The sequence below is a fragment of the Muscardinus avellanarius genome, assembly GCF_963383645.1.
Source record: "Muscardinus avellanarius genome assembly, chromosome: 4".
In the NCBI taxonomy this organism is placed as follows: Eukaryota; Metazoa; Chordata; class Mammalia; order Rodentia; family Gliridae; genus Muscardinus; species Muscardinus avellanarius.
The window spans coordinates 145,005,292-145,030,755 of record NC_137789.1 but is presented as its reverse complement, the minus strand read 5'-3'; the positions used below and the strand labels follow the sequence as shown (position 1 = coordinate 145,030,755).

At 46.0% G+C, this 25,464-nt stretch overlaps 1 protein-coding gene and 1 long non-coding RNA gene across 26 annotated transcripts in view; one reads left to right on the top strand and one right to left on the bottom strand.

Annotated features, from left to right (window-relative positions):
* Positions 1-25,464, top strand: part of LOC308262127 — a 253,083-nt gene that overhangs the window by 79,531 nt on the left and 148,088 nt on the right. The gene's annotated exons all lie outside the window — the stretch shown is intronic.
* Positions 1-25,464, bottom strand: part of TCF7L2 (transcription factor 7 like 2) — a gene marked incomplete at both ends in the record, with an annotated part of 212,447 nt that overhangs the window by 48,990 nt on the left and 137,993 nt on the right. Inside the window, one exon of one of the 25 annotated variants that reach the window (XM_080694514.1) lies at positions 24,861-25,001. The exons of the other annotated variants lie outside the window; for them this stretch is intronic. Within the exon in view, the coding sequence (XP_080550640.1) occupies positions 24,861-25,001 (141 nt within the window). The remainder of the gene's footprint in view (positions 1-24,860; positions 25,002-25,464) is intronic. 25 annotated transcript variants of the gene reach the window in all.

Here is a 25,464-nt window from a genome sequence, read left to right as displayed (position 1 = left end):
ATGGGCCCAAATGGAGTACAGTTAGAAAAAAAAAAAAGAGTTGTTTCAGTTTTGAGTACCTAATAATCTTATAAACAACCATTTCAGAAATAAGCAAAGGTTCTCCAGATTTAATCTCTATTTTATGTCCATTTTATTTACATAGACTCCTACTTGACATCTAACATTTAATGTTTACATTTCTATTTTCAATTATGCTTGTGACAGAGACTAAACATTTAAGATAGCAGGGTGTGTTTACACTCTTACAAAGGAAAATATTAATTACAGAGAATATTTAGACTCTGAGGAATGAAACAACCTAGTCAGATTCAGAGGGAACAAAACCCTACGGTGCGTTTAGCGATTTTATGAAATAATCCATTAATACGCAGAATATCAAATCTTTGGTTTGCAAATATGAGCTAAAACCAGCAAATATCAGAACAGATTTGCAAACTCTCAATGGGGGAGAAAAGAGTAAATTAAAAATTTCACCAAACCATGAACCGAACCTATGTTTGCAAATCTAACCAAACCCATTTTTCTGCTGTTCTGACAAGTTAATTTCTGCATTAACATCAGCTCCATACAACCTAACGCTGTCTCAGGAGTGCACGTTGTAATCAGGCAGGCGCTTTCAAACATTTTAGCGCAACAGACCTGACTTCCTCAAATCCTCCTACAATTATAGCAGGAAGGTTACTAGGGAACTATGTCTACACATCCATATATATAATTTTTATATTGCTTAAGCTTATGAAATTAAAATATGGCGCTCCAGCAAACTGTGTACGGGGGAGGGTAGGCAGGACTCACAGGATGCAGGCAGACACACACAGGCACATTCACAAAACTGACCACAGGTTGCGGACGGGATGGTCGGTAGTTGTGGGTTTTAAAACCGCGCGCTGTCCTTGAAACGGAGGCCGCACACAGCTCCATTAGATACACATCCAGTGCTCTTGATCTATTATTTACAAAGGAAAACCCTTCACTGCTTAAGTGCCCCCTTCTACCTCAGCCTTCCATTTCAACAGCATCAAACAACTTGGTGGGGGGAAACACAAGACACAACAACTTGTGTTCATCCGAACGTTCCGGGCAAGTCAAAATTCGACTTGGATGGAGAAAAATGGAGAAGAACCAGAAGACAGATGTCAGCTCAGGGACAAACAACTGAGGGCTTTTGCGCTCGAAGTCTGATTGTCATTTCTTAACAGGGGACACGAGGCCTTATCATCGTTCTATAAGAAAAAGTCCCATTTGAAAAGAATGGAAAGAATCTTGTTTTAACCTCAAGGACGGGAAAAGGAATGTTTTCAAAATGTATATTTGGTATGAAATTCTTTAATTATCGAGTCTGCTCTTTAAGTCAAACTGCATTCGATCTAATTAGTAAGCTTAGATCTCACCTTCGCGCTGAACTTTAAACTCTCTGAAGCCAATTAAAAACTATTTAAATGAATATTAAAAGGATTCCTGTGATCATTTCTGACATGATAGAAAACATGGTTTGCAGCAAAAAAAAAAAAAAAATGAGTTTACGCAGCATGCCTGCATCTCACAAAATATTTGAGTTTTGCGGTAGTCTATGCACTGCCCTTCTGCGACTCTGCCGTCCGATTCGCTTTTCCTTAGCTGTTTTATCCTCCTTGTTCGGGCGTATCTACTGCCAATACAGTTTTAACTGCAATTAGAACTGCTCTATTATTCAGTGTTCTTCAATTTTCAATAAGTTATTAAGATTTACTGAATGGTATCTATTTCCTTCTTTCATTTAGATACACTATTGAATTAAGCACATATGGCAATGTACCAATAGAAGTTGGAATTGGAAAAAAAAAAAGACGCCTAACAATCTCCAATTTGATAAGCCGGCGCATGCTAAGGCTGCACAGTTAAATGCATATTCTTTCTCAGCCTAGGCCTTGAAATAGCTTTTTGTGAATTAATAAATTATTCTGTTTGCTTATGCAATTAAATGCTCCCATGCAAAGCCGTTACAATTAACACTACTAAATGTGTTAGTTTACACTAAAGAAATCTTCACAGTATAATTATATCAATGAGTCATTTAACTCACATATATTAATTCAATTTATCTTCATTTTGAACTGTGAGGACTGATGGATTGTCATCATTAGAAATGACAAAACTCCACGCTGCAGGAAAACACAGACCTGCTCACGCTCTGACTTCTCCCAAGACCACACATCACTGCCTCCAGGAAAAGCCTACAAGTTAACTGTGTGTGTGTGTGTGTGTGTGTGTGTGTGTGTGTGTGTGTGTGTGTGTTGGGAGGGGGGTATTCCTTGCTTAGCACCAAAAAGTCATGGCTTTCTGCTCAGGATTTAAGAGTAATAACTGGAGCCACTGAAATCTATAAACCCAGTATTCATAAGGACAATTAAACCCACACAGAAACCACAATGCTAAGACAAGGACCAGTGCATATTTAGTATTAGAAAAATGCTCTAACATATTTTTAGGGGAAATGCTGCAAGACAAATTGCCATTTCCCCAACCATGTAATGTACTGATAGGCATTTATGATTAAAAAGAAACCATAATGCCAGTGCAAACATATTAACCAAGAAAGCTCAACCGGGGATGGTCTGCCCTGTTGCCATGCAAAGCATTCCAGGATCATTCATCAGGATTTCCTACTCAGAACTCACAGGATTAGAGAAAGCATTATCAAGATCTTAACAACCGTGAGCCCATGTCTGACCTGAAACAACTTATTATGGTCCAATTAAATCCACCCTGATGGGTGGATCCTGGGTTTTGAAGGTAGGATCCTGATGGGGAGTTCGAAGCTGACTGGCTCGGCATCTGATTCTTAAAAGGTTGACTTTCGTATTAACACCTGACTTAAGTGTTCAGTTCCCTTTCCCATTTAAAAGGAAAATAAAAGGTCTTTGCCCAACTAATGTGGAATTCTTTTTGCTTATGTTACCTACAATGACACTGATCTCTAATGGAAACAAAGGAATTAACTTAATTTCTTTAAATGCTGGTGGGGAAGAGGAGAACCTAGGCTGTTCTCTGGGATTTGGAGAGGTAGGAGCAAAGATGTTTAATATGAACCAAAGATTGAAATTTCTAAAGGGGGCAATCTAAAAAAATGTCTCCTACCTCTGTCCAGGGGGAGGTGCCGACCACACAGAATCCCCTTAAAGGGAACTCCTCTGCCGACAGATGTACCCAGCCCAGGCCAGATCTCCTGGGCAGTAAAGACACCTGATTTTGGGGGTTTCAAGTCCTCAGAACCACTGACGAGTTAACCAAGTACCAGTTAATCAAGCTAAACAATGACATCCAGTCAGAAGTTGTTGATCTGGTATCAGAATGGAAATATTTCAAAATAACACGTGTTTCAGGATGTCTCCATGCATTTGATGGCTCAGAGCGAATACTGTGCATCTCCCCGTGAGAATGGATGCTTAAGAGCCCGACATTGTCGGTATTTCCCCAGCTTGACAAGGCAGCTGGATGGCCAGTGTTTGGGGTTGGTTTTTGGTTACTGCACCAAACATGCCTGTCGCTCATGGGCCCCTAATTAAGCACTGCTGTGGCAATATGACATACATAAGTGGACGTGCTTTTCAGCTCACTGTGACTCTGCCGGAACTCAGAGGTAAAATGAACAAATGAATTGGAAGGGAAGGAGGAAAGCCATTTTTATCAATAGCAAGGACAAACAGAAATCCACTTGAGCCGGGCGTGGTGGCGCACGCTTGTAATCCCCGCGCTAGGGAGGCTGAGACAGGAGGATCACACAGGTTCGAAGCCAGCCTCAGCTACTTAGTGAGATTCTCAGCAACTTAGTGAGACTCTGTTTCCAAATAAAATATAAAATAGGTCTGGGAGTATAGCCCGGAGGTAGAAAAGCCCCTGGTTTCCACCCCCAGTACCACCACCAAAAAAAAAAAAAAAAAAAAAAAAAAAAAATCCACTGGAAAAGCATAAAAAGAGAAAGGCTTCTACCCTCTCCCCTTTTTAACTAAGGAAAAGGACCTAAATATGTAGGTGATGACCAAATTCACCACCCTCTCCAGCAAGTACATGTGTGAACGCACATGGCTCTTAGGATGGTAAGATGCTAAAAGTGCGTCGCGGCCGGCCTGTGGAGAAGGACCACACCCTGGCCCTGCATCTGGGGCCAGGGGCCAGGGAAATGGCTCAGGAAGACGGATCCCATCCTGAAATTCCTTGGCTGTCATTAATCAATCAATGCTGTTTTCATGGACTCGGAACTTTCGCATGCTCGCCTGAGGTTTAGGAAGGTTGCTGGGGAAAGTCAACCAAATTCAGCAGGTTGATTTATACTCTCCTAAGTAAATCCGGGGACTTGCAACAGGGGTGTGTGTGTGTGTGTGTGTGTGTGTGTGTGTGTGTGCGCGCGCGCATGTGCCACACCATATTTCAGGGCTGAGGGGAGGGGACTTAAGGAAGGCCAGTTCCCTTTGAGCCTGGCTAGTAAACAGGCCGGAGGGTGACTTCACATCCGGGAAGAAAGGGTTATGTGTGTGTGCACATGTGTGTGCGTGCATGTGTGAGTGCTTGTGTGAACATGTCTGACTCGTACTATGACAAGGCAGGCAACCTTTATAGACATGACAGCCTCGACCTCCTTCCCAAGCTCCTTGTAAACACACCCAGAGGCTAACACACGATGGGCACATTCGGTGAATAATAAAGTGATATTAAACTATGTCACGGTTCCGCCAGAGCGACGCCCACTGGCTCTGTCTGGGAGGGCCCTGCCAGGTTCCTGCGCAGTGCAGTGGGAACGCTTCTGCATCGGGCCCACATGGAAAGCATGTTGCAATCCCGCCTAGAGCCAACTGGGAAACAGGTTTCAAATGCAACCAAGCATCTTTGCATAGTCTGGACCGCTGTGTTGTTTTTTCAAAACCATCTTGTTTTTGTCTAGAACCTCTCTTGAAGGAAGTTTAAGGGAGAGGATTTCTCATACCCCAATAAAATCCCACATGACAACAAGCCCATTTTATAGACACAGAACAAACAGGCTCAGAGGTTCTGGAAGAACTGATTTGAGCCTAGCTGGTTAGTAAGCTTAGCAAACAAAAAAGGAGGAGAAGGGGAGTGGCGATTACTGCTGCTATGGTCATGTAAATGGCAGAATCTTCCTTGCATCCTTCAAAAAGTACACCAGGAGATTCAGTCATTGATTCAAAACAAAATAACTCAGTCCGTATCATATATGCCTGGCACTGTTCTGACGACTAGGGACGTACTGGTAAACCAAACCAAGAAACAAAGCTGCCCTTGGGGAGATCACAGTCTTAAGAGGGACACATTATTTAGAACAGTCAAAAGGCTCACAGTTGTACCCCTGAAGTACTTTGATGTATCACTCACTCAAAATCAACTAACCTCAAACAGAAACCAACTCCATGACTACCCAGCCCAATGTTCAATTCACTTCAATTATTCTGTTCCCTGGAAAACATAATTGAAAAGCTTGCTTTACTTACATGCTAGAGAAGAAGCACAAGTTTCTAATCCCCATTTTTTTTTTAAGAATTCCAGATGCCAAATTACGCTGTCAAATCATCTAAGCATGAATTCCTGTTTGTACTGGAAGTCAGAGAACATTATAGACTTGGGGAACGTGGTGTTAACCATCAGGCGTGGATGTGTTCACACGATCCTAAACTCAGAGAGCTGCTGGCCATTTTGTGGGGCCCCATATCCTTGGTCAAATGAGTTTATGGTTGGGACAGAAACATTCCTAGCACTCAGAGAGACCTCAAGAATACCAATTAAAATTAATATTAATTTGGACTTCCTCTCTCTGACCCAGTACTTGCTGTAGGATTTCCAGTACTTCCGTATTTGATTCCAGGGCTTTATAAACTACATTTCAAATTACCAGCATAAACTTTTAACATTTTTAGCTGTTTCCCCAACTATAAATTAGGTTAAATATATAGATGTAAAGAATCTAGTTTGTTCTTCACTATAATTTTGAGTCAGCGAAGCTCGTGGGAACATTTACTTCCTCTACCAAAGAAGCATGTTTATTCTATGCCCACTCACTGCTGCGTCCTCAATATGAACACACAAAGCCAATTAGGCACTGCTCAAGTGCCCAATGAACGTGGGTCACAAGCCTTTATAGAGAAAAAGAATAACAGTGTTGGAAAATTTAGGAAGTGAGATTTTTCCCAAAATTAACTCCGTGGACAATCACAAAATGTCTCAACGAAAATGCTGGCATTCAAAATTCTTTACAGTTCCTAAAATTATTAAAAAAAGTTATTCAGACTGAGAGGGGCTGGTTGAAAAGGTATCAAAACCTAGTATAACAATTAAAAGTTCGCTATCATCTAAGAAAAGTTACTCGTTTTCTAAAAATGCATCTTTAATCAGATAGAATAGTGATCTATAAGAACTGATTTCTCTAACTGAAGAGCATCTTAAATTTAGAGGAAGGATCCAAGAACTTTTCTGCTTATGCAAATGACCCTAAAACCAGTGTCTTTAACATTTTCCGAACATGCCTCTTTATTGACAACCAGTGGATTTTCAAAGTGTAAGCACAACTAAGTTTTATTCTGTGTGAAACGATTTGTTATAATCTTCAAGAAGAGTCATTTTTCAGATGTCTATGAAATATTATACATCTTGATCTAAACCATGGTTTAATTAGAATAGTAAAATTATCAAAGAGATAAGTAAAAACAAAGTGAACTATACACACACATTACATTTCAACAAACAAACTGAAGTCATTGCATTTAAGCCTCTTGCTTACGAAGCTGGCTGGGCGCCCCGGTTTATACCCTTTGAAATCTTGCATGGCTCTCCACGAAGATGTCTAACACACCTGGGAGTCTTTCAAAGGTATCTCATTTAAATCCCATGTCGTTCCTGGGATGTTGGTACCAATATCCCTATTTTAAAGATGGCAAAACCGAGACTCTCAGGGAATAAAATAACTTCCTCAAGCTAACACAGGCAGTGGCAGGGTCAGCATTTATACCCATTTTCTGACTCCAGTTCCCCGCCCTTCCCAGTCCTCTGACTAAATCCCCCTTTGCCAACACTTTGGGGCAGAGGTTTATGATGCAAAGTACCAGCATGGGAATTCTAAAGACACTCCTGCCTCTGATGAACGTGTCACATTAGGTGAAGTGTAAGTGTGTGTGTGTGTGTGTGTGTGTGTGTGTGTGTGTGCGCGCGCGCGCACGCCTGTGTACACACTGTGGGCAGGGATTGTAGCGGTTCCCTTTACTAACTGAAAGGACAGTTGGCAGGTATGGCGGCACAATTAGTACAGATAAACCCTCAATAGCCTATCTGCCTTCTGATTTTTAAGTAAACAAAGGCTGAATGCTGTAATTAAGATCAGAAGTGCCTCTGAAAGACCATATGGCAAAAGGGAAGTTAAATGGAAAAGTCGCCAGTGGGGAGTGGGGGAGGGCAGGTTTATTATTCCTAACGTGGAAGAAGTGATTTTTAACAAATGTTTGTAACTCTGATGCCTGAAGGAAAACAGAAACAACCTCCCCAAAGAACCTCCCCAAAGAAACTATGGCTGGGGCCAAGGTGGCGTATCTTGGGAAGAGAGACACGGAGAGCATCCTGCCTGGATGCAGCAACGGTCCCACCCGCATTCTCACAGGGAATGCCACATCCGTCCTGCAGGGGGCGCTCCGCAGCGCTTTCTGAATAGTCTGATCCGGCCTTACCTCTCTGGCTGGGCAGACCATGCAGACCTAGACATGCAGTCCGTGCAGTGGCCAGGCAGACAGATGCCTGGAGGTCCCCGGAGTCTTACTCCTTTCTTAATACTCAGAAAACAATGGCATCTCTATGCTCACAATGGCCTCAGTGTGAGCCCCTCCCCCCCACAATGGCCCCATTCAATCCCCACCATGAGCGATTGCCCCAAGTTTAACGGCCTGTGTTAGGGGGGCACGGGGCACAAAAGGAGGTGATTCCAGGTTCAGTGAACACTTTACATCCATTCATTGGAGAAAGGACAAAAGCGGTCCCCCACTTCACCTCAGCCAGGGCAGAGGTGAAGCTCCGCCAACCCCATCCAGATGCAACCTTTCCTAGGGGACCGCACTGTGGGGGAAGATGGTGTGCAAACATGGTTCCTGATTGTTTCTACCTCCAACTAAAGGCATTTGCATAAAAATGTGGTGCCTTTGTCCCCTTCTAAGAAGGGCCAAGGGGAACTTGGGGGAGGTTAGTATGAGGAGAAAGGGAGAAAAAGGCTTCCAAATAAAGACCAAGGTCAGTAGACAGATCCTAAATTGCACTTTGGAATCTTTATTAGGAAAGTAGCCCAACTCTTTCTTTACTTTAAATTTTTATTGGGGTTCACTGCTATTTTTATTAAGAAAACTAATGTTTACTTTGTATAACTGCTCTAATGACTAATTTACCCGCGCCAGCAACACTTGACCAATAAAGGCTACTTTAAGAAACATTTCACATGACCCCAAAGTCTTACTCCCTGCTGACTGCAAGGGGAATACCTTGATGTCTGCCCCTGATGCTTTTCATGGGGGCTGTGGCACCAAGCAACAGCCCTAGGTGGTACCACTTGGTCAATAAGGGGTGTGTGTGTGTGTGTGTGTTGGGGGGGGGTGGCACCACATTCATACAAAACCCTAAGATCTGAAACAACAGGAGTCACCCCTCCCTCCTCAGAGGGGCACCCACCCACCCATCCCTTTTCCTTGCCAAGCCGGAATAGTCATACTAAACATAGCCCGTTCCCAACCAACTCTTCAGGCTTTGGCAGGCCTGGCCCAGGCCTGGTTTAACATGACATAATGAGCACTGCACTCCCACCGCGGGCCGCACGTCAAAACAAACTTGCTGAACTCAACCCCGGGCACCAGCTTGTTTCCTGGTTACGGGATAGAGGACGACCAGCGGCAGATAAAGCTCTTAGCAAGCCTCCCGTGAGCTCTGGTGTCCATGCTTATTGTAGTCAACTCCGTCCAGATGCCTTTGGCTTCAAGGATTGGTGGTCCCCAAGCTACATTCTTCCTAAACTTGGTCACACAGTGTGACCTTGAACCTGCTTCCGAAGGATTCTTTTCACATATTTCTAAATCTGAGTTAACAGAAAGCAGAACTGTAAACACATTCCCAAGATAGGCGTGGTGGCACACATCTGTAATCCCAGTACTTGGGAGGCTGAGACAGGAGAACTGCAGGTTTGAGGCCATCCTCAGCAACGTAGGGTTGCTGATATTTCAAATAATAATTAAAAAATTTCAAAATAATAATTAAAAAAAATAATAGTGCTGGGGTTATAGTTCGGGTTCTACAGAGAAATTCCTGGGTCCAATGCTCAATAGTGCCACTGAAGGAAAAGAAAAAGAGCAACCCCACATACCAATCCTCTGGGATAGAAGGTGATATGGATTGGGTAAGAGAACAAAATCCCCTGTCAAAGACTAGGTGTTCGTCTATCATTCAAAACACAGGTAAGTGGTAAGATCTGATTTTCTGTGTATTGCTAAAAGCAGTCATGGCTTGAGAAGTTTCCGGTGTTCTTTATGTATGAATTCCAGCTCGCTGCTTCCTAGTTAACCTGCAGCAGATATGATCACGTTAATCCCTCCTCGGCATCACCGTGAGCTCCCCATCGCCACACCGCCACCCGGGGCACCCGAGAAAAATCAGGATTTCAAGTGGAAAATAAGCGAATTCATACTGAACACACTGAATTTCACACACTAATCTATGAAAGCGCTTAAAATTAATGGCACTTAACGTGAACGGTTTACAAAATTAAACTATGCCTTGAATCAGGAGGGGCAGAGCAGAAAGAGAAAGCCAGGTCTGCGTTCTAGCCTTACGCTACCGCTCTCTGGCGATGCGGCTTCAAGATCTCGCAGTATGCAGTCTTGTCTCCCTGGGCCTCCGTTTCCAAGGTTTGGAGGAGTCCGTGTTCTTAATTCCCAGGTTCAGAAACCAATGCTGATAAACTGGCCACCACAAGGAAATAAACCCCTCTGGTTGGGGCTGGCTGCTCCAGACACTATATGCATTAATACCGGTAGGTCACTCAAGTATCTCCAATTTTCTGAACAAGTTATTTTACTTGTTTTGCACCAAAAGTTGAGGCCCGAGGAAGCATCTCACTTGCACAATAATTTTACCTTTAAGTAACATTCAGCTTCCTACTCTCTCCTCCTGCCATCTCCTTCCCCACAGGGGAGTCCCAGCTGATCTCCCTGTAAAATTTGCTTTCTTTTTTTAGATTCTAGAGACAACCGCCTTTTCTTAATAAATCAGGATTCTAATCACAAACACCAACTGCTAGAACTCTAAGGGCTAGCTGCCCTCAAGAGCTGTGGCTCACAGCACTTTTAAAATAATTCCCTTCTTTCTTTCTCCGAACTGTAAGCCAGCAGCTGGAAGGCCCAAAGACCCCAGGTCAGCCTGCAACTGGACCTGACGGGAGGCGTCTGGTAGGCAGGTGCGCACCTTCCGCCACTGTGAGAGGAGCAGGGACGACGCAAACACCTGATGTTGAAAGAGCAAGAACGAAGCTGTGGGGGAAGCCAGGAGGGGTGGGGGGCAGAGGGACCAAAGGGCCACTGTGAGGAGGCAGAAGTGCAGGCTGAAGAGGCAGAGAAAGGAGCTCCACCCTCCCTGGCTGTGTGCAGAACCCCATCAATGCAACTCCCAGAGCTCTGGAACTGGACTCGCCTGTCAAATACCCCCTTTAACCGAGTTGGTCCCAGTTAGTGTATTTGTTCAATGTCCTACGTACAGAAGACCATGTGCATGTGTGTATGTACATATACGTATGTATGTAAAAGATGCTGCACTGTCCCGTGTCCTACTTAAAGGACAATTTGGGTTTTTCGTTCTTAATAATGAAGGATTTTTAACCTCTAGATTTTGGTTTCCAACCTATTTTAATACACCTGTGTCAAATTTGTTGAAATATTCACAGAACTGAAAACGTGGGGACTTAAGGAATTAACATGGCTTCCCTTGACAGCCTCCCAACCCAACCACCAACACACAGCTGGAAGGTGCTCTGGACCCCACAAGCTCCTCAGAAAGGAGCAGGGCTGGTGTGGACTGAGGCGCCAGGGAAGACCCCTGGGAGCAGAACAGAGTCTGTGACTTCAGGTTGGAAGGCTCACTTCGGCTCACCCTTATACCCAGCACCAGGCCGGTGCCTGGCAGTAGAGCACTGGGCAACTTTTTTTTTTTTTTTTTTTTTTTTTTTGTGTGTGTGTGTGTTACTGGGTGGGAATAGAATCCAGGGGCTTTCTACCTCTGAGCTACCCTCCCAGACCTATTTTATATTTTATTTGGAAACCGTCTCACTTAGTTGCTGAGAGCCTCACTAATAGCTGAGGCTGGTTTCAAACCTGCGCAATCCTCCTGTCTCAGCCTCCCAAGTACTGGGATTACAAGAATGCCCCACCACGCCTGGCAACTGGGTGACATTTTACTAAATGGATTCACTCTGTCCCCAGGGCTGCAGTCCCTGTCACGTCTCCCTGGGGGTTACCAAGATCTATTTTGCAGGGTTTTTTTTCCACTCTTTTCTTTTGGGAAGAGAGACCTGCATGCCTGCGCCATCAAGTCAAGCCAAGTGAGAATCATCTCCATCACCTCACTCCATTTACAAGTTCCTACCAGCAGTGCGGGTAGAGAACCACATCTGAGGAGCAGGGGATGAAGACCCACCTGTGCCCTGATTCCCTCCCCACCCTTGGCTTGGCCCCACTCCTCCTCCCCCAAGTGCCTGAGATGGTACCCTCTTGTCTGCCTGAGAATCTGGTCTGGGAACCCAGCCTCCAGCTGGTCAAAAGAGCAGAATGAGCGATTTGGGGGAAGAGGGGGATGTTCACGTGGTGTTACAGAGCCAGCCCTCCGGTCCCTCAGCAGCCGGGTGGAGAGCCCAGTGGCACCGAGACAGTCCGGCTCCAGTTAAATAGGCAGCTCACCCTACGTATTTTTAGGCCATCAGCAAGACCATCAGGTACTATATCTTTTGCCCTAGAACTGTAGGGTGTGGGACAGCACTCCCCAAGCTCACTCGGATTGCACAGCCCGGAAGGGGACAATGAGAAGCTGGTGCATGGCAGGAGGGGCAAAATCTCCCTTCTAAGACTTTTCCCCCAGCGCTTCCTCGGTGTCCAGATGACATCTATTAAGTTCAGGCACTGCTCCACAAGGGATCTTGGCCTCTGGCTATGAGAAGAATAGCATCAAAAAATTGCTTGCCAACAACCCATAAATTTAAACAAGTCAGCATGGCATGAGGAGGCTGCCTGGGAACCATCACGGAAGAGAGTCAAAAGCAGTGTGGTTTAAAATGGGGTGCACAGACCAGCACCCCTTCGCCATGACCTTCCTCCTGAAACAAAGGCGAGTCCTTCCCGCCCGCACAGGGATTAAAACATGAGCTCTCTGCCCGAGTGACCAGTTACAGTCTTGGGGCAGTGGGAGCATCTCCAGTGGACAGCACATCTGGCTTGACCCAGAGGTATTCAAATCACACCCTGGCCGTCCTTATCTTGAGAAAAGGTTAAGAGTGAGTGAAGGGTCCCCGGTTTCATTCAAATACATGGGAGGCAGCTTTGGCCCTCAGAGCACAGATCCGGGCAACCAAGATCCCCAGCTTGTTTCTGCCTCGATGATCGGTCCCTGCAATGCAAGGGAAGAAGGGCTGTGGCTGTGCCAAGGCCCCCCGTCCTCAGGGAGCCCCCACCAAGGGCAGCGGAATGCAGCAGCAGACCACACACTGTGCAGATCCACGCTTTATACTCTACTCACACCCACTCACACAAAAGACACACCATTAATAAGTACAAAAAAATGTGGGTTTCTTCCCAAGCCATCTTGCATACTGCAATCCCTTCCTTCACTGGCAACTGCCATGAACAGTGTTGGACTCTGACGCTGGGCAAAGAAGGAGGTGAGGAGCATGTGTAGATGCCTGACATCTGCGCATCGGAAGTTCTCCATCCACATGGACCTGCTGTGGCGAGACCCATTTTACTCATTATAACAAGTGGTCTAATCTATTTTTCTTTCTTTCTTTCTCTCTTTCTTCCTTTCCTTCTCTCTTTCTTCCTTTCTTTCTTAATTTGTGGGATACAAGCAATTTTTGCTGTGGGTGGTAACAAGAGTTGAACTGTTTCTAATTATTTAAAAAACAAAACCACACACACAAAACAAAACAAAACTCTGCGTTGCCAATTGCCAAGAGACTCAGAAGCCACAACTTCCGGTAATAAGGACTGTCCTCCCCAACGATCATAAACCCAAGCGTCTGGAGAGCATGTGTGTGTGCGCGTCTGCTCCCAGCCCTACAGCTGGGCATGTTCACACGTCACTCAACAGCGGGTGGCATGGCCTGGGGTGTGCACCATGGCTAGAAAAATGCCCGTAGCCCCAGGCTTCAAGTCCCCACCCTAACAATTACTCTCAGAGGAACCCAGGACAAAGCATTTAAAAACAAAATTGAATGCTACCATCTCCCTCTTGGGAAATGGGAAGATTGGATAAATCACTATACAAAAGCAAGCCTGGCATATAGTAAGTACTTAGTAAATATTAGCCAGCAAGCTGGGCATGGTGGTGCGTGCGTGGAATCTCAGTACTTAGGAGGCTAAGACAGGAGGATCACAGGTTCAAGACTAGCCTCAGAGCCAGGTGTGGTGGCACACTCTTGTAATCCCAGCCCTTGGGAGACTGAGATAGGAGGATTGCACAGGTTCAGAACCAGCCTCAGCTACTTAAGTGAGGCTCTCAGCAACTTAGTGAGACTCTGTTTCCAAATAAAATATAAAATAGGTCTGGGAGTATAGCCCGGAGGTAGAAAGCCCCTGAGTTCCACCCTCAGTAACACACACACACACACACACACACACACACACACACACACACACACACGACTAGCCTCAGAACTTGGCAAGACTGTTTGAAGATGAAAAATAAAATAGGTTGGGAGGGGTGGGTGTAGCTTAAAAGTTGACTGTCCCTAGGCCGGGCGTGGTGGCGCACGCTTGTAATCCCCGCGCTTGGGAGGCGGAGACAGGAGGATCGCGCAGGTTCGAAGCCAGCCGCGCTGGCGTAAGAGACCCTGTTTCAAAAATATAAAAATAGGTCTGGGAGTGTAGCCCGGAGGTAGAAGGGCTTCCAGAAACCCCAGTACCACCAAAAAAAAAAAAAAAAAAAAGTTGACTGTCCCTGAGTTCAACCCCTAACCCCCCCCAAAAAAAAACTAGCTTATTTATATATAAAATTGGAATAGTATTAGTTCATTTTTCATGGAAGGGAGCTATAAGTATGAAACAAGAATATTTATAAGAAGTATAACACAGAGCCTTAAGCATAGCAGCTTTAGATTTTTTTGCTGTTACTTTTTTTTTTTTTTTAAGAAACAAAGTCTTCTTATATTGCTCAAACTGGCCTCAAACTCTTAGGCTCAAGTGATCCTCCTACCTCAGCCTCCCAAGCAGCTGAGACGACAGGCACTCACCACTGCAGGAGACGAAATGTTTGCTAAACGGTGGCCAGTATTCACAATAAACCCTACCGGACCCCAGCAGACACAGAGTTCATGTTACTTTCCTGCCAAACCAAAGAGATGAATTAAAAGACACAGATGTTTGTCAGTTTCCAGGGACAGCATCTGCCTTATGTCCTTTAACTCATTCAAGTCTCCTAATAAATGAAGGTAGGTACAATAATTTCCTGTTTGTACAGATGGAAACAGTCCTACTACACAGGGTCTGTAAGTTGCCCTTGGTCACTGAGAGGGAGCCAGGCTGACCACGAAGTACTGACCCTGCGTTCCTAAGCAACACCAACACCAACACCACAGTCTCCCTTCTTCTGAGGTAAGACAATTCATTTATTTAAAAACAAGAAAAGAGCCAGGCCTGGAGCCAGGCCTGGTGGCAAATGCTTATAATCCCAGCATTTGGGAGGCTGAGACAAGGAAGACCACGGTTCGAGGACAGCCTCAGCTACTTAGTGAGGCCCTTTGCAACTCAGTGAGACCCTTTTTCAAAATAAAGAATAAAAAATAGGGCAGGGGATGTAGCTTAAAGGTAGCATGACCTTAGGTTCCATCCCTAGTACTGCAAAAAAAAAAGAAGAAAAGCTTATAAGAATTATGACTTTATATTAAATCTGAAAGAGAAAATAGTGAATGGTTCCTTTCTATGGAGAGAAAACCAATCGGAAAGACAATCCAATTAAAGTCTCAGGAAATAAACACCAGAGAACACAAGATTTTTCTTTTAGCAAACCTAGATGCCTTGATTGCAACTCAGTGGCCTTATTCCATGCCACACTGTTTTTAAATACAATATAACCCTCTACTGACCAACCTTCACTTCCTACCCTGCCTGCTAATCACGCCCAGAGGGTAGCAATAAGTTTAACCGTAGACAGTCATTTTTGTTAATGGAATTCTAAGCCCATCAGTTTTCAGCTGCGAGGATGAGAGAATCCTTCACTGTTTTTTTCCTAAAGCAAATATTTAGTGCTTTCATCTTTTAGTGCCCTAACATGCGATCTGTCACCCAAATAAGAAAAAACAAAAACAAAAACAAAAAACACCTTCTCATGTGGGTGTTTGTGGAAATGGTATCACGTTTCCGACGTCAATCAGACAAATGGAAATGTGTTCAGAGTGGAACCGAGCGTTTTGCATTCTGCCTTCTAGAGGCAGATCTGAGAGCATCAAGACCCACTGCTATGCTGGCTCCACCTGGGAGAAGAATGCCAGCACTGGTTTTCTAAAGGGCCCTATCGTGGCAATCAGGATGCTGAAAAGGAATGCATATCTAGGCTGCCTCATTTGCTTTTGTCTTGGCAGCTGTGCCTGGGATGCTTTAACATGTGGTTAAAAAAGGAAGAAAAAATGAAGACCATTCTTCTCCCACCTGGAGGACATTCCCCTACAGAAAAACCTGTTGCCAGACAATGGTGGTTTCTTATCAGTAAACATCCTTCCTCTCTGCTACATCATGGACCACAGGCTCTGAGTCATTCTTTGGACTGGCAAGGGAGAGAGAGGCGCAGAAGCCTAGGGACCCAGGTAGGAAAGTTAGGCTGCTGGTGTGGAACAGTTATGCTGTTTTCCCCCTGTTTCGAAAGTGACTTTGGATGCCAAGGAGCTACAAGCAGAAGAGCCTTGGCTGTGTCCTGGAAGCCACTTGCTCTCCCCTCCCCTATAATCCCTGCCTTCTGCCTGGGCCATCGCTCCCACTTCTCAACTGGCTCCGATGGCAGGTCTCCAAGCAATTACAAAGACAGGAATTAGATTGCATAAGAATTTACATGTGCGCGACTGCTGTTACCTTCCGCAGCAAAATGCACGGCAGCAGCGGCATCTGCGGTCCACTGGAGTGTGACGCTCCGAGCTGGGCCTTTCAGGTCACCTCCCGTCATTTCCCAAGAGGATGACATGCACGCACACACACGATCCTCCCAAACATATCCCTGTGACTCGCTTTTCCCTAAAAAGGCATAAACTCTGAAGGACTGCTCAGGAGAAGGCGAGCCTGGCTCCCTGTGCACGTCCCAGCTTGTTCTAGATCCCGGGTGGGGATACCCTGAGGATGGGCACAAGCAATGCCGGTGCGCCGATCTCCTCCTTCCTAGTTTCATCTGGGTAATGGGACAAGTGAGGACAGCCCAGGAGGACCAAGTTAGGTAACAAAATCTACAGATCATGTTCCATCCTCTTTTAGACATTATAACCAAACCCCGATAATCTGTTCTGGCATCTCTGAAAGAATAATAGATTATTCAGAGGAGAAGACTCCAAAAGTCCTTGGATTTCGCTCTGCTGCCTACATGCAATTGGCCACCATTAGAATTTACTTGACTTCTCTGAAATCCACAAGGTAGCCTGAAGCATGCAGGGTATATAGGCAAGAACAACTCAGAAGGAAAAATGGAAAATCCAACCAAAACTGGCCAACAACTAATGAGCTGGAGTCCAAAAGGCTACGATAAGTTCATTTATGGAAGAAACAGAGCATAAACTATACAGTCAACAAAAAAAAGTAGCCTCCAAATGAAAGAAACAAATCAACACTATCGATCAAAAGGAAAAATAATAAAAATAAACCGGGCAACATGACTATAAAGGAGGACACAGGCTAGGCATGGCGGTGCACACCATAATCCCAGTCTTGGGAGGCAGAGACGGGAGGATCAAGGGTTTGAGGCCAGCCTAGACAGTTGGCAAGACCCTCTGCAATGTCCCAGGATCCTGTTTCAGAATAGAAAATAAATCAGGGCTAGGGGTAGAGCTCAGAGGAAGAGAGTACCTGAGTTCAATTCCTATCACCAAAAATCAAGAAGAGTAAGATCCAGCCATGTAGAAGGTGGTGGTGGTGGTGATATAGCTAATTGAAGGAATTACAGATCAAAAGAAAAAGTCAGTTTTATTGTAATATATATGTATATACATAACACACACACACATATATATATATATTTATATTTATATTTATATCTCACATCTCAAGGGAAACCTTGTCCTCCAACCTTAATCGGAGGCAGTAAGTGCAACTCTGAGAAGCAGACAGCTGGAGGTGCCCAGCAGGCAAGGTGTCACTGAGGAGAGGAGCTTGGGACCGGGCTAGAGCACATTTTGCCACCTCATTCAGGACTGGACAAAGGAGAAACAGTTTTCACATTTGTTTTAGATGCAAACACATCCCAACATATTGAAGGTCGATCCTGTGTGCAGAGACGGCTGTCCCCACCTAGCGGCAAGCCAGATGACCCACCTTCCTTTCAGGAATAGCACACATTTTTCAAGCCAGTAAAAGAGGCCGGGAGCCACCTTCTGTATGGACACCCTCTCCCATCACCTCCAACCACCTCATGGGTTCTTGTAAAAATGGCGAGAGGAAATATACTTGTCCAAGAGACAGAGTTGTGATGGCCAGCAAACCGGACCACCCTCCAGGTGGCCACCCATTTTTTCTACTTTCTAGTTGAGCTGTCTTATGTCCCAGGGGACCAGAGGGATTCTCTCTCACCTCTCACACTGGCGCCGGGCATGAAACAAGCCTGCCAGAAACCCAGCGGGTTTCCCAGATCCCACCCGACCCCAACTGGGGATCCTGTCCAGACCAATGGCATCTCCCGGCCGCTGCCTTCTTGCCCCCAGCAATAGGCTGCCACCAAGGACCAGATAGCGAGGTGGCAGGACGGGCAGACGTAAGACCAAGTGACTGGTGGAGCCCGCCTTGTGTCCTTCAGTCACCCCAAGTCCCCCCCCCCCCCCCCCGCTTCCCCTTGACTCTCATTTCTTCTTTCTCTGGTTCCTTTGTCCCTTCCTCTCCCCACCCTACATTCTGGAAGGAACTGGCTTCCTGAAACAGAAACTTTCTCCCTGGGCACAAATGGGCCGCTAATTTAGACCTTCCCAGGGAAGAGCTCTGAGGTCCTGGGACGCTGGCTGCCAGGCTGACCCTGAGCCTCTGGGGATGGCCTGGCTGTGGGACGAATGTGCGTGCTCATTCAAGAGAGTCTTAAAGAGTTAAAAACTGTATGGGTACCGGATGCAGTGGCACACGCCTGTAATCCCAATACTTGGGAGATTGAGACAGGAGGATTGCCATTTAGTGAGACCCTGTTTCAAAATAAAAAGGGCAGGAGGTGTAGCTCAGAGGTAGAGTGCCCTTGGGTTCAATCCCCAAAACCAAAAACAAACAACAACAACCAGAAAAAAAAAAATTCTGGCTACACAAAGACCATCTCCTTCCTCATTTTCAGCCCAAATACATAAGGCTAGAAGTTGGCCGACCAAAACTTAAACCTGGCCTCATCGGGGACTAGACCAGGTTCGCCTCACCCTAGTTCCCAAAGTGGGTGGAGGAAATGCTAGCTAGTGGTTTTCTTTAATGCTCACAGGCCTTTCAGAGACACGAGAGAGAAAATCAGAAGGTCCAGAAAAAGGATAAAAGGTGACGTCATTCCTTGTATATAGTCTCTCACTAAATTAGCCGTAGTTTAGCATAAATACCTCGCAACTAAGCTTCACAGGACACAGTGATGAGGAAAGAGAAAAGCTAAGTGTGTCCACTTGTTCACTTGGCAGTAATTGCCCTTCGTACAAATGAGTGATTTGAGTTCCAGAGTCGGGGCTGAAATATGGTTCCCTTTCTTTCCAGATACCAAACACCTACCTCTCTGACACCATCAAAGGGACCAATGACAGGAAGGGGCTGTGAGAGGCAGCAATATCACACCAGAGAGGCTGAGCGGCTGGCAGGTAATGCTGGAACCCCTCGAGCACTGACCAAGCGTTTTCATTTGAGGGGCCCTCCAAGAAGAAAATGTCTTAAGGCTAATTTATACTCTCCCTTGGCACAGTGTAACCCATTAAAAACTAATCTGCCACCTTATGGAACTTCAAAAGGGACGCATTCAGAATAATAAATGGTGGGGATGACAGTGTGTCAACACACCAAAGGCCCCTCTTCTCTGATAATGACCTTTGTCAGACGGATGCAAGAAAATATGTGATCACAAAGTATAGGTGAAGGGGGGCAGCCACTGAGACAGGAGCCAGGGCTGCAGCCCGCGGAGTGCTGGAGATGCTGGCGGGTCCACGAGGCCTGCACACCAGGCAGGAACACCCCCACTTTCTACGCAGTTCCTTAGGAAACCCTCACATACCATGCCTGTGAGTTCTACCTAGAACCCCGGTTCATGGGGCAGGAAAAGACCCGCACAGAGTGGGAAGCATGGTGTTCACAACGACACAGTAAACCAAATGGTGAGCAGTGCACGGAATGGGCTCCCTCCCTCTCTGGGCCTGTGTATGGCACACGGGTGTAGCTCTGTCCTGTTCCTCATATACTAGGCCTGTGAGCTCACTGAGGCCTTAACAATACCCAGCCAGGTGTGGCGGCACAGACCTGCAGTCCTAGTACTTGGGAGGCTGAGACAGAAGGATTGCAGGGAAAACCCATGCACACATTTACACTCCGATGACTTCAATAAAGCAACATACACTATTGCAAATAGAGACCGAGAGAAAGGAAGAGATAAAATAATATTGGTCCCACCTGCCATCCCACCCAACGAGCACAAACTGGGGAAGAGAGGAGCGCAGGTCCACTTTTCCACAGAATGACTCACCCAGAGCTATCCAAGGAAGGCATGTATCCTGTACATCAGGAGGGCAATACAGAATGTTCAACTCTTTTCCTCTGCTAACTCCACTGTAACCGGGGAACAGTCTGTTTGCTTTGGGGCAACAAAGAAGCACACTAGGGGAGGCGTGCTTCCAGATCACCACTTCTAGAATGGACAAGGATTTGCTTTACGAAGAATCTTCAAGACACGCAGGAAAGCACTTCTATTACTGAGAAAAAGAAACAAAACTCGTATATTAAGTTCACCTATGATTTTAAGGCAGACTTTTGGAAAATTGTAAGAAGCTATGTCAAAATACTCACTTTGCCTCTGGGAGGTACTTTGCTCTCTTTGCCTGCTTCTAATGGGGGTGAGATGAGAGATGACAGTTTTTAGTTTAGCGGAAAGCCTGTCCACCCAGTTCTAACGCAGGAGTTTATGCATTAGCCAAAACTTCCTTTATTGTGCGCTATGTTGTGCAAATCCAGATTTTCCATACATGCGCTGAAAAATAAGTCCTCAGGAAATGAAGTAATATCTATATTTGTTTCAAATGACTAATAAGCAAAAATAAAACTCTGGCCATGATTCTGTGCTTTTTAGAAATCAGACATATAATAAGCCACAGATTTATAGGATGTGGTCTAATAAACCTAAGAAAAGTTTCATTTCCTCTCACCAAACTGGTTAACTCCCTGTCTATGTGACTAGCTCGGCAAATTTAGCAGAACTCTCTTTTCCCCTTAAATTTCTAGGCTGAGAGGTTAATGAGCAAGTAGCAACAATACTATGCCCCTTGCTGGACACACACAGACAGACCCACGTGCACCTAAAGATGAAATAAAAAACACGTTCAATGCTGGCAAAAGGGAAAGTCAGCCAAGAGATGCAGAAGGGACAGGGCATGCCATCTTGCCAATCCCCAGCCGCTGAGGAGGAAAAATATATAGACAGAACTCCCGTAGAGGAAGGAAGCAGAGAATAAGGGAAGGGTTTGGACAAAGAACTTTGAAAAAAGTTTGTTTGCAAGTATTTCAGGGTAAATGGTATTGACTAAGCAATTACGGGGAAAAAATTTTTCTTTCTTATCTGAGTGCGGTTATGCCACGGGTCCCACCCTATTATTGTCACTATTGAACACGTTAATAGCCCCAGTGCAATGACTTTGTGTAGCCAGCTTTAAAACGTACATGAATAGCTAACTAGGCGGCAGTGACTCAGGCCTGCCCAGGTGGATATTGACTTTCTTAGTCATATTTACTCAACTGGTCTACCAACCTGAATTCCCTAGAGGAAGAGATCTAAAGGGTTAGAACCAAGCAGAGTTAAAAGGAAAGAGAGAGAGAGAACAAAGAATGCTCAATAGGGAAAGGTAGACGGTATCCCAAATGTGAGACCTGAAAACCAAACGCTAGGATCTCCTGACTCACAAGTTCTCTCCCAGCTCCCGAGAAGGTAGGTGTCCAACGGCACTGAGCGCGGTCTCCTTTAGCAAGTGGGAGACGGGTGGCGGGACCACAGTCATGGTCAAGAGGCATGGTGTTTTATTAACAGCCTTTATGGTGCCCACGCTGGCCATACAATCTTGGTGAAGTTGCTTAATCTCTCCATGGCTCAGTTATTTTGTTTGCAGAAAGGGAATAATTATTCCCGGGACCACGGTCAGGTTATAAAGACTCAGTGTCGGAGTGCAAATGGTATATAGCAGTGCGTGGTGTTGAGGAATTCTGTGTCAAAAGTTAAGGGACACTCAGTTGGGCATGGTAGAGCATGCCTATAATCCCAGTACTTGGGAGGCTGAGATAGATAGGAGGATTGAAGATTGAAGGCCAGTCTCAGGCTAGCCTTAGCACACGCCTTGACAACTTAAAAAGACCTTGTTTCAAAATATAAAAGCCAAATAAATTCAGGTTGGGGATGTGTATCAGAGGTAAAATGCCCCTAGGCTCAATCCTCAGTAACACATATACACACGCTTGGGATATCCTAAGGTACCCAGAAGAGCGCGCCTGGCCAGGATGCTATCACTGCCTCCTTTACACGCCCAGGAAGTGTATCACAGTGCAAGCACCTCACCGCCAATGGAGGAGACTGACTGAGCTCAAGTCTCGTGGTCCTCACTGCCTGTCATGTGCAGTTTCCACTACAATCCCCAGAGCCAGTTCTAGCACGCTTCTGCCGTGGACTTGGGCTTTCACATCGCACCAAAAAGTCCTGGAGCAGCAAGTATTAGGGGTGTTCCGCACACGGTCCCCTAAGAACCTGTATGGGAAGAGCGCAGACTGCACCGCTGAGCACGCCAGCAGCAAGCGGCCCGTCCAGGGACACCCTGAGCGTGGCATTCCATGCGAATCCTGCTGGCGCTCATACCTCTGAGCACACCGGCTCTCACACCAGACACCTGCTTTATGTGGCCCATACAGGGTACACTAGGGCATAAAGCAATCAGATAATGTGCCCAGGCTGGTATAGCCCGTAAGTGGTTATCTTTACAATTGGCCTATTCACCGGTAATGGGTATGAATCTAATTCTGAAAGTGTGACTTTAGCGCACCTTGGGAGATGTTTCTCTGTGCCCCGTGGTCACCGGCACGGGGGAATCTAATCAGCTCCCACAGATCTAGAGTTATAAGGAAGAAACCTACGTAGTCTTTCTCTTTCAGTTTCCTTAGACTCCAAGTAAGTGCCTGGTTCTCCTGGCTCTACCTCCTGACTCCGAACAAAGATGAATGTTACCATCCAGCAGGTCCTGACTGGGGACAGCCTTAAACTCAATAGTCAGAATGAACAGTTGCTGACGAAGAGCCCCCATCAGGCCACAGTTACCGCAGAGGAGACACCGCAGGCGGAAGCCAGTAAAATGCACACGCCCATTCCAGGTCTTCAGGGCGTTAAGCATGGTCCAAGAACAGGCTAAGTCAGAGGGCAGAGGGCAGAGGGCAGAGGGCAGGAGGCATTCAAAGCACCTGGAACTATCTAGTGTTCGATTCTCATCTAACTGAAGGAGAACGGTTAGAGGGAAGATTTATAATGTGTACCAGAATGAGTTCACATTATAATGCAGGAAAGTGTTCTTGATGCCTTATCAAGTGGGAGGAAAACACAAGTCTGCGTAAGGTACAAACACAACTTTAACATTTCTTAAGTTTGCGCACATGAAACACTAGCAAGAATGCATCCGCAATAAGAGGTCACCAATCAAACCAGGTGTGGTGCCACACGCCTGTGATCGCAGTACTTGGGAGGCTGAAACAGGTGAAGCCTCAGTAACCGAGAGAGATTAAGCTTCAAAATAAAAACTAAAAGGGCTGAGGCTGTCGCTTGGAGGAAGAGTGCTCTTGAGTTCAATCCTCCGTACAAAAAGAAATAGAGATTGTCAATAGGTGATAGGAGCCTGAGAGTAAGGGTCTTAACCTTTCTTTCTACGTGGTTTTCTAACACGTCTCTCCGTTTTCTTAAATGACTATTTACAACTTTTTAAACTACAACAAGATTGAACCAGGCGCGGTGGCGCACGCTTGTAATCCCCACGCTTGGGAGGCTGAGACAGGAGGATCGCACAGGTTTGAAGCCAGCCTCAGCTACTTAGTGAGACCCTGTTTCCAAATAAAATAGAAAATAGGGCTGGGAGTATAGCCCAGAGGTAGAAAGCCTCTGGGTTCCACCCCCAGGACAAAAAAAAAAAAAAAAACCCTACAACAAGCTTTTAAAGATCACTATCCCACAGTCTTCTCTCCCCAAAGCTAAGACACAGGTGCGCAAGTTCCATGACTCCCAGTCTCTGCCTGATGGAGAAATCACTTACTGTCCCGCTTATTGGCTAATTTGTTATTAGCCTTAACACAAAGCATAGCACCCAGCACCTAGTAGGGACACAATAAATGTTTTTAAAAGGCAGATGCTTTACTAATTGGCTCATGAAGATTCACTTTTCTTTAAGAGAGAGGAAAAAAACCCTAGCGTTAGTACTAAGTCATTTGCTGTTTAAATCTAAGAGTTACTTTAACATTTTTTTTTTATCTGCATTGACTTTTGCTTTCCTGAAGATAAAAGCATGTTCTACATGTTCTTTATTCTTTGGGACTACTAATTTGAAGGAAACTGTCACTCCCAAGCGCGCAGCAGTGTGGGGTATTGACGCCGTATTGAATTATTTAAAGGAAATTAACAATGCTTCCTGTCCTTGGAGCGCAGCGTCTGTGAGCAAAGCCATTCACAGCCGCCTCCACTAGGAATCCTTGCGGAGGAGGGAGCATTTCTCAGCACCCTGAATTTTGAAAGAAAATCCATAAGTTCTAAATTACTAATAACAAAGGCAAAGTTGAGGTGGTAACTCCCCTTCCACTGAGAGCTGTAAAGAGTCCCAGGAAATTACTTCCTGGGGGTCAAGTTTAATGGGCTAACACGCTGCTCGGGGTTCGCACGGAAGCCCTCGCATGGCAAGGGCTTGGGCGGCCTTTATGGGGAGCCGCGCACCTTGCATTGGCAGGAGCAAGCACCACCTCCGCCCTGCTGTTGTAAACTGGCAATTTATGGCTATGATATCCCTATCAGCGGGCAGTGCAGCCAGACACCACGGCACCTAAAATGACCACGACCCGCCAGGCATCCCAGGGTGGCGGCGGCAGCGCGGGAGGCCCTTCCCTTGCGCGAGGTAAACTTTGGATGGGCGGTTTCATTTCAGGCTAGCTCATCTCATACCGTCATTCTGCTCCGAGACGTACCTCCAAACACCAGGGCTCCCCAACCTTTTGTAAGGAGTGGCTCCTTTTCATGTCCCTGAAGACTTGAGTGCTGACAGTGGAGTCTGAGGGGGGGTAGAGGTGCTGACAGTCATGTCCCTGAGTGTAGCAAGAAAGGGGGGTCTGCTGCCAGGAAGAAAGGGGAAAGAGTGAGGCTCGGGAGGCAGGGAGGGGACCGCGGTCACCACGGCACGCAAGCCCCAGCTAAGCTCCTGTCCGAACCCACCTTGCCCTACAAGTTCCGAAGGATACAGATCACAGTTCCCAGCGCAACCCCAGAACTCTTCCGCCCCCCCACTGCCGTCCGGCTAGGGCCCCCGGAGGACACCTCAGATCCGACCTCCTCCCCGTAGCATCCCTTCCTCAGATCCCCGCCCATCATGCCCTGTCCGCATGGCCGCTCTTCCTCGGCCTCCAGAAACCTCGCTGGTGCGCTCTCGCTCTCAACTTACCTTATGATTTTTCTCCTAGTCTGCACTACGTGACATGGCTGGTATGTCTGCCCCACAAGAACATAATTACGTATGGTTCACTCAACACTTGAGTTGTGTGGGAATCTGGTCTCTCTTAACACCTTTTCCTCGGC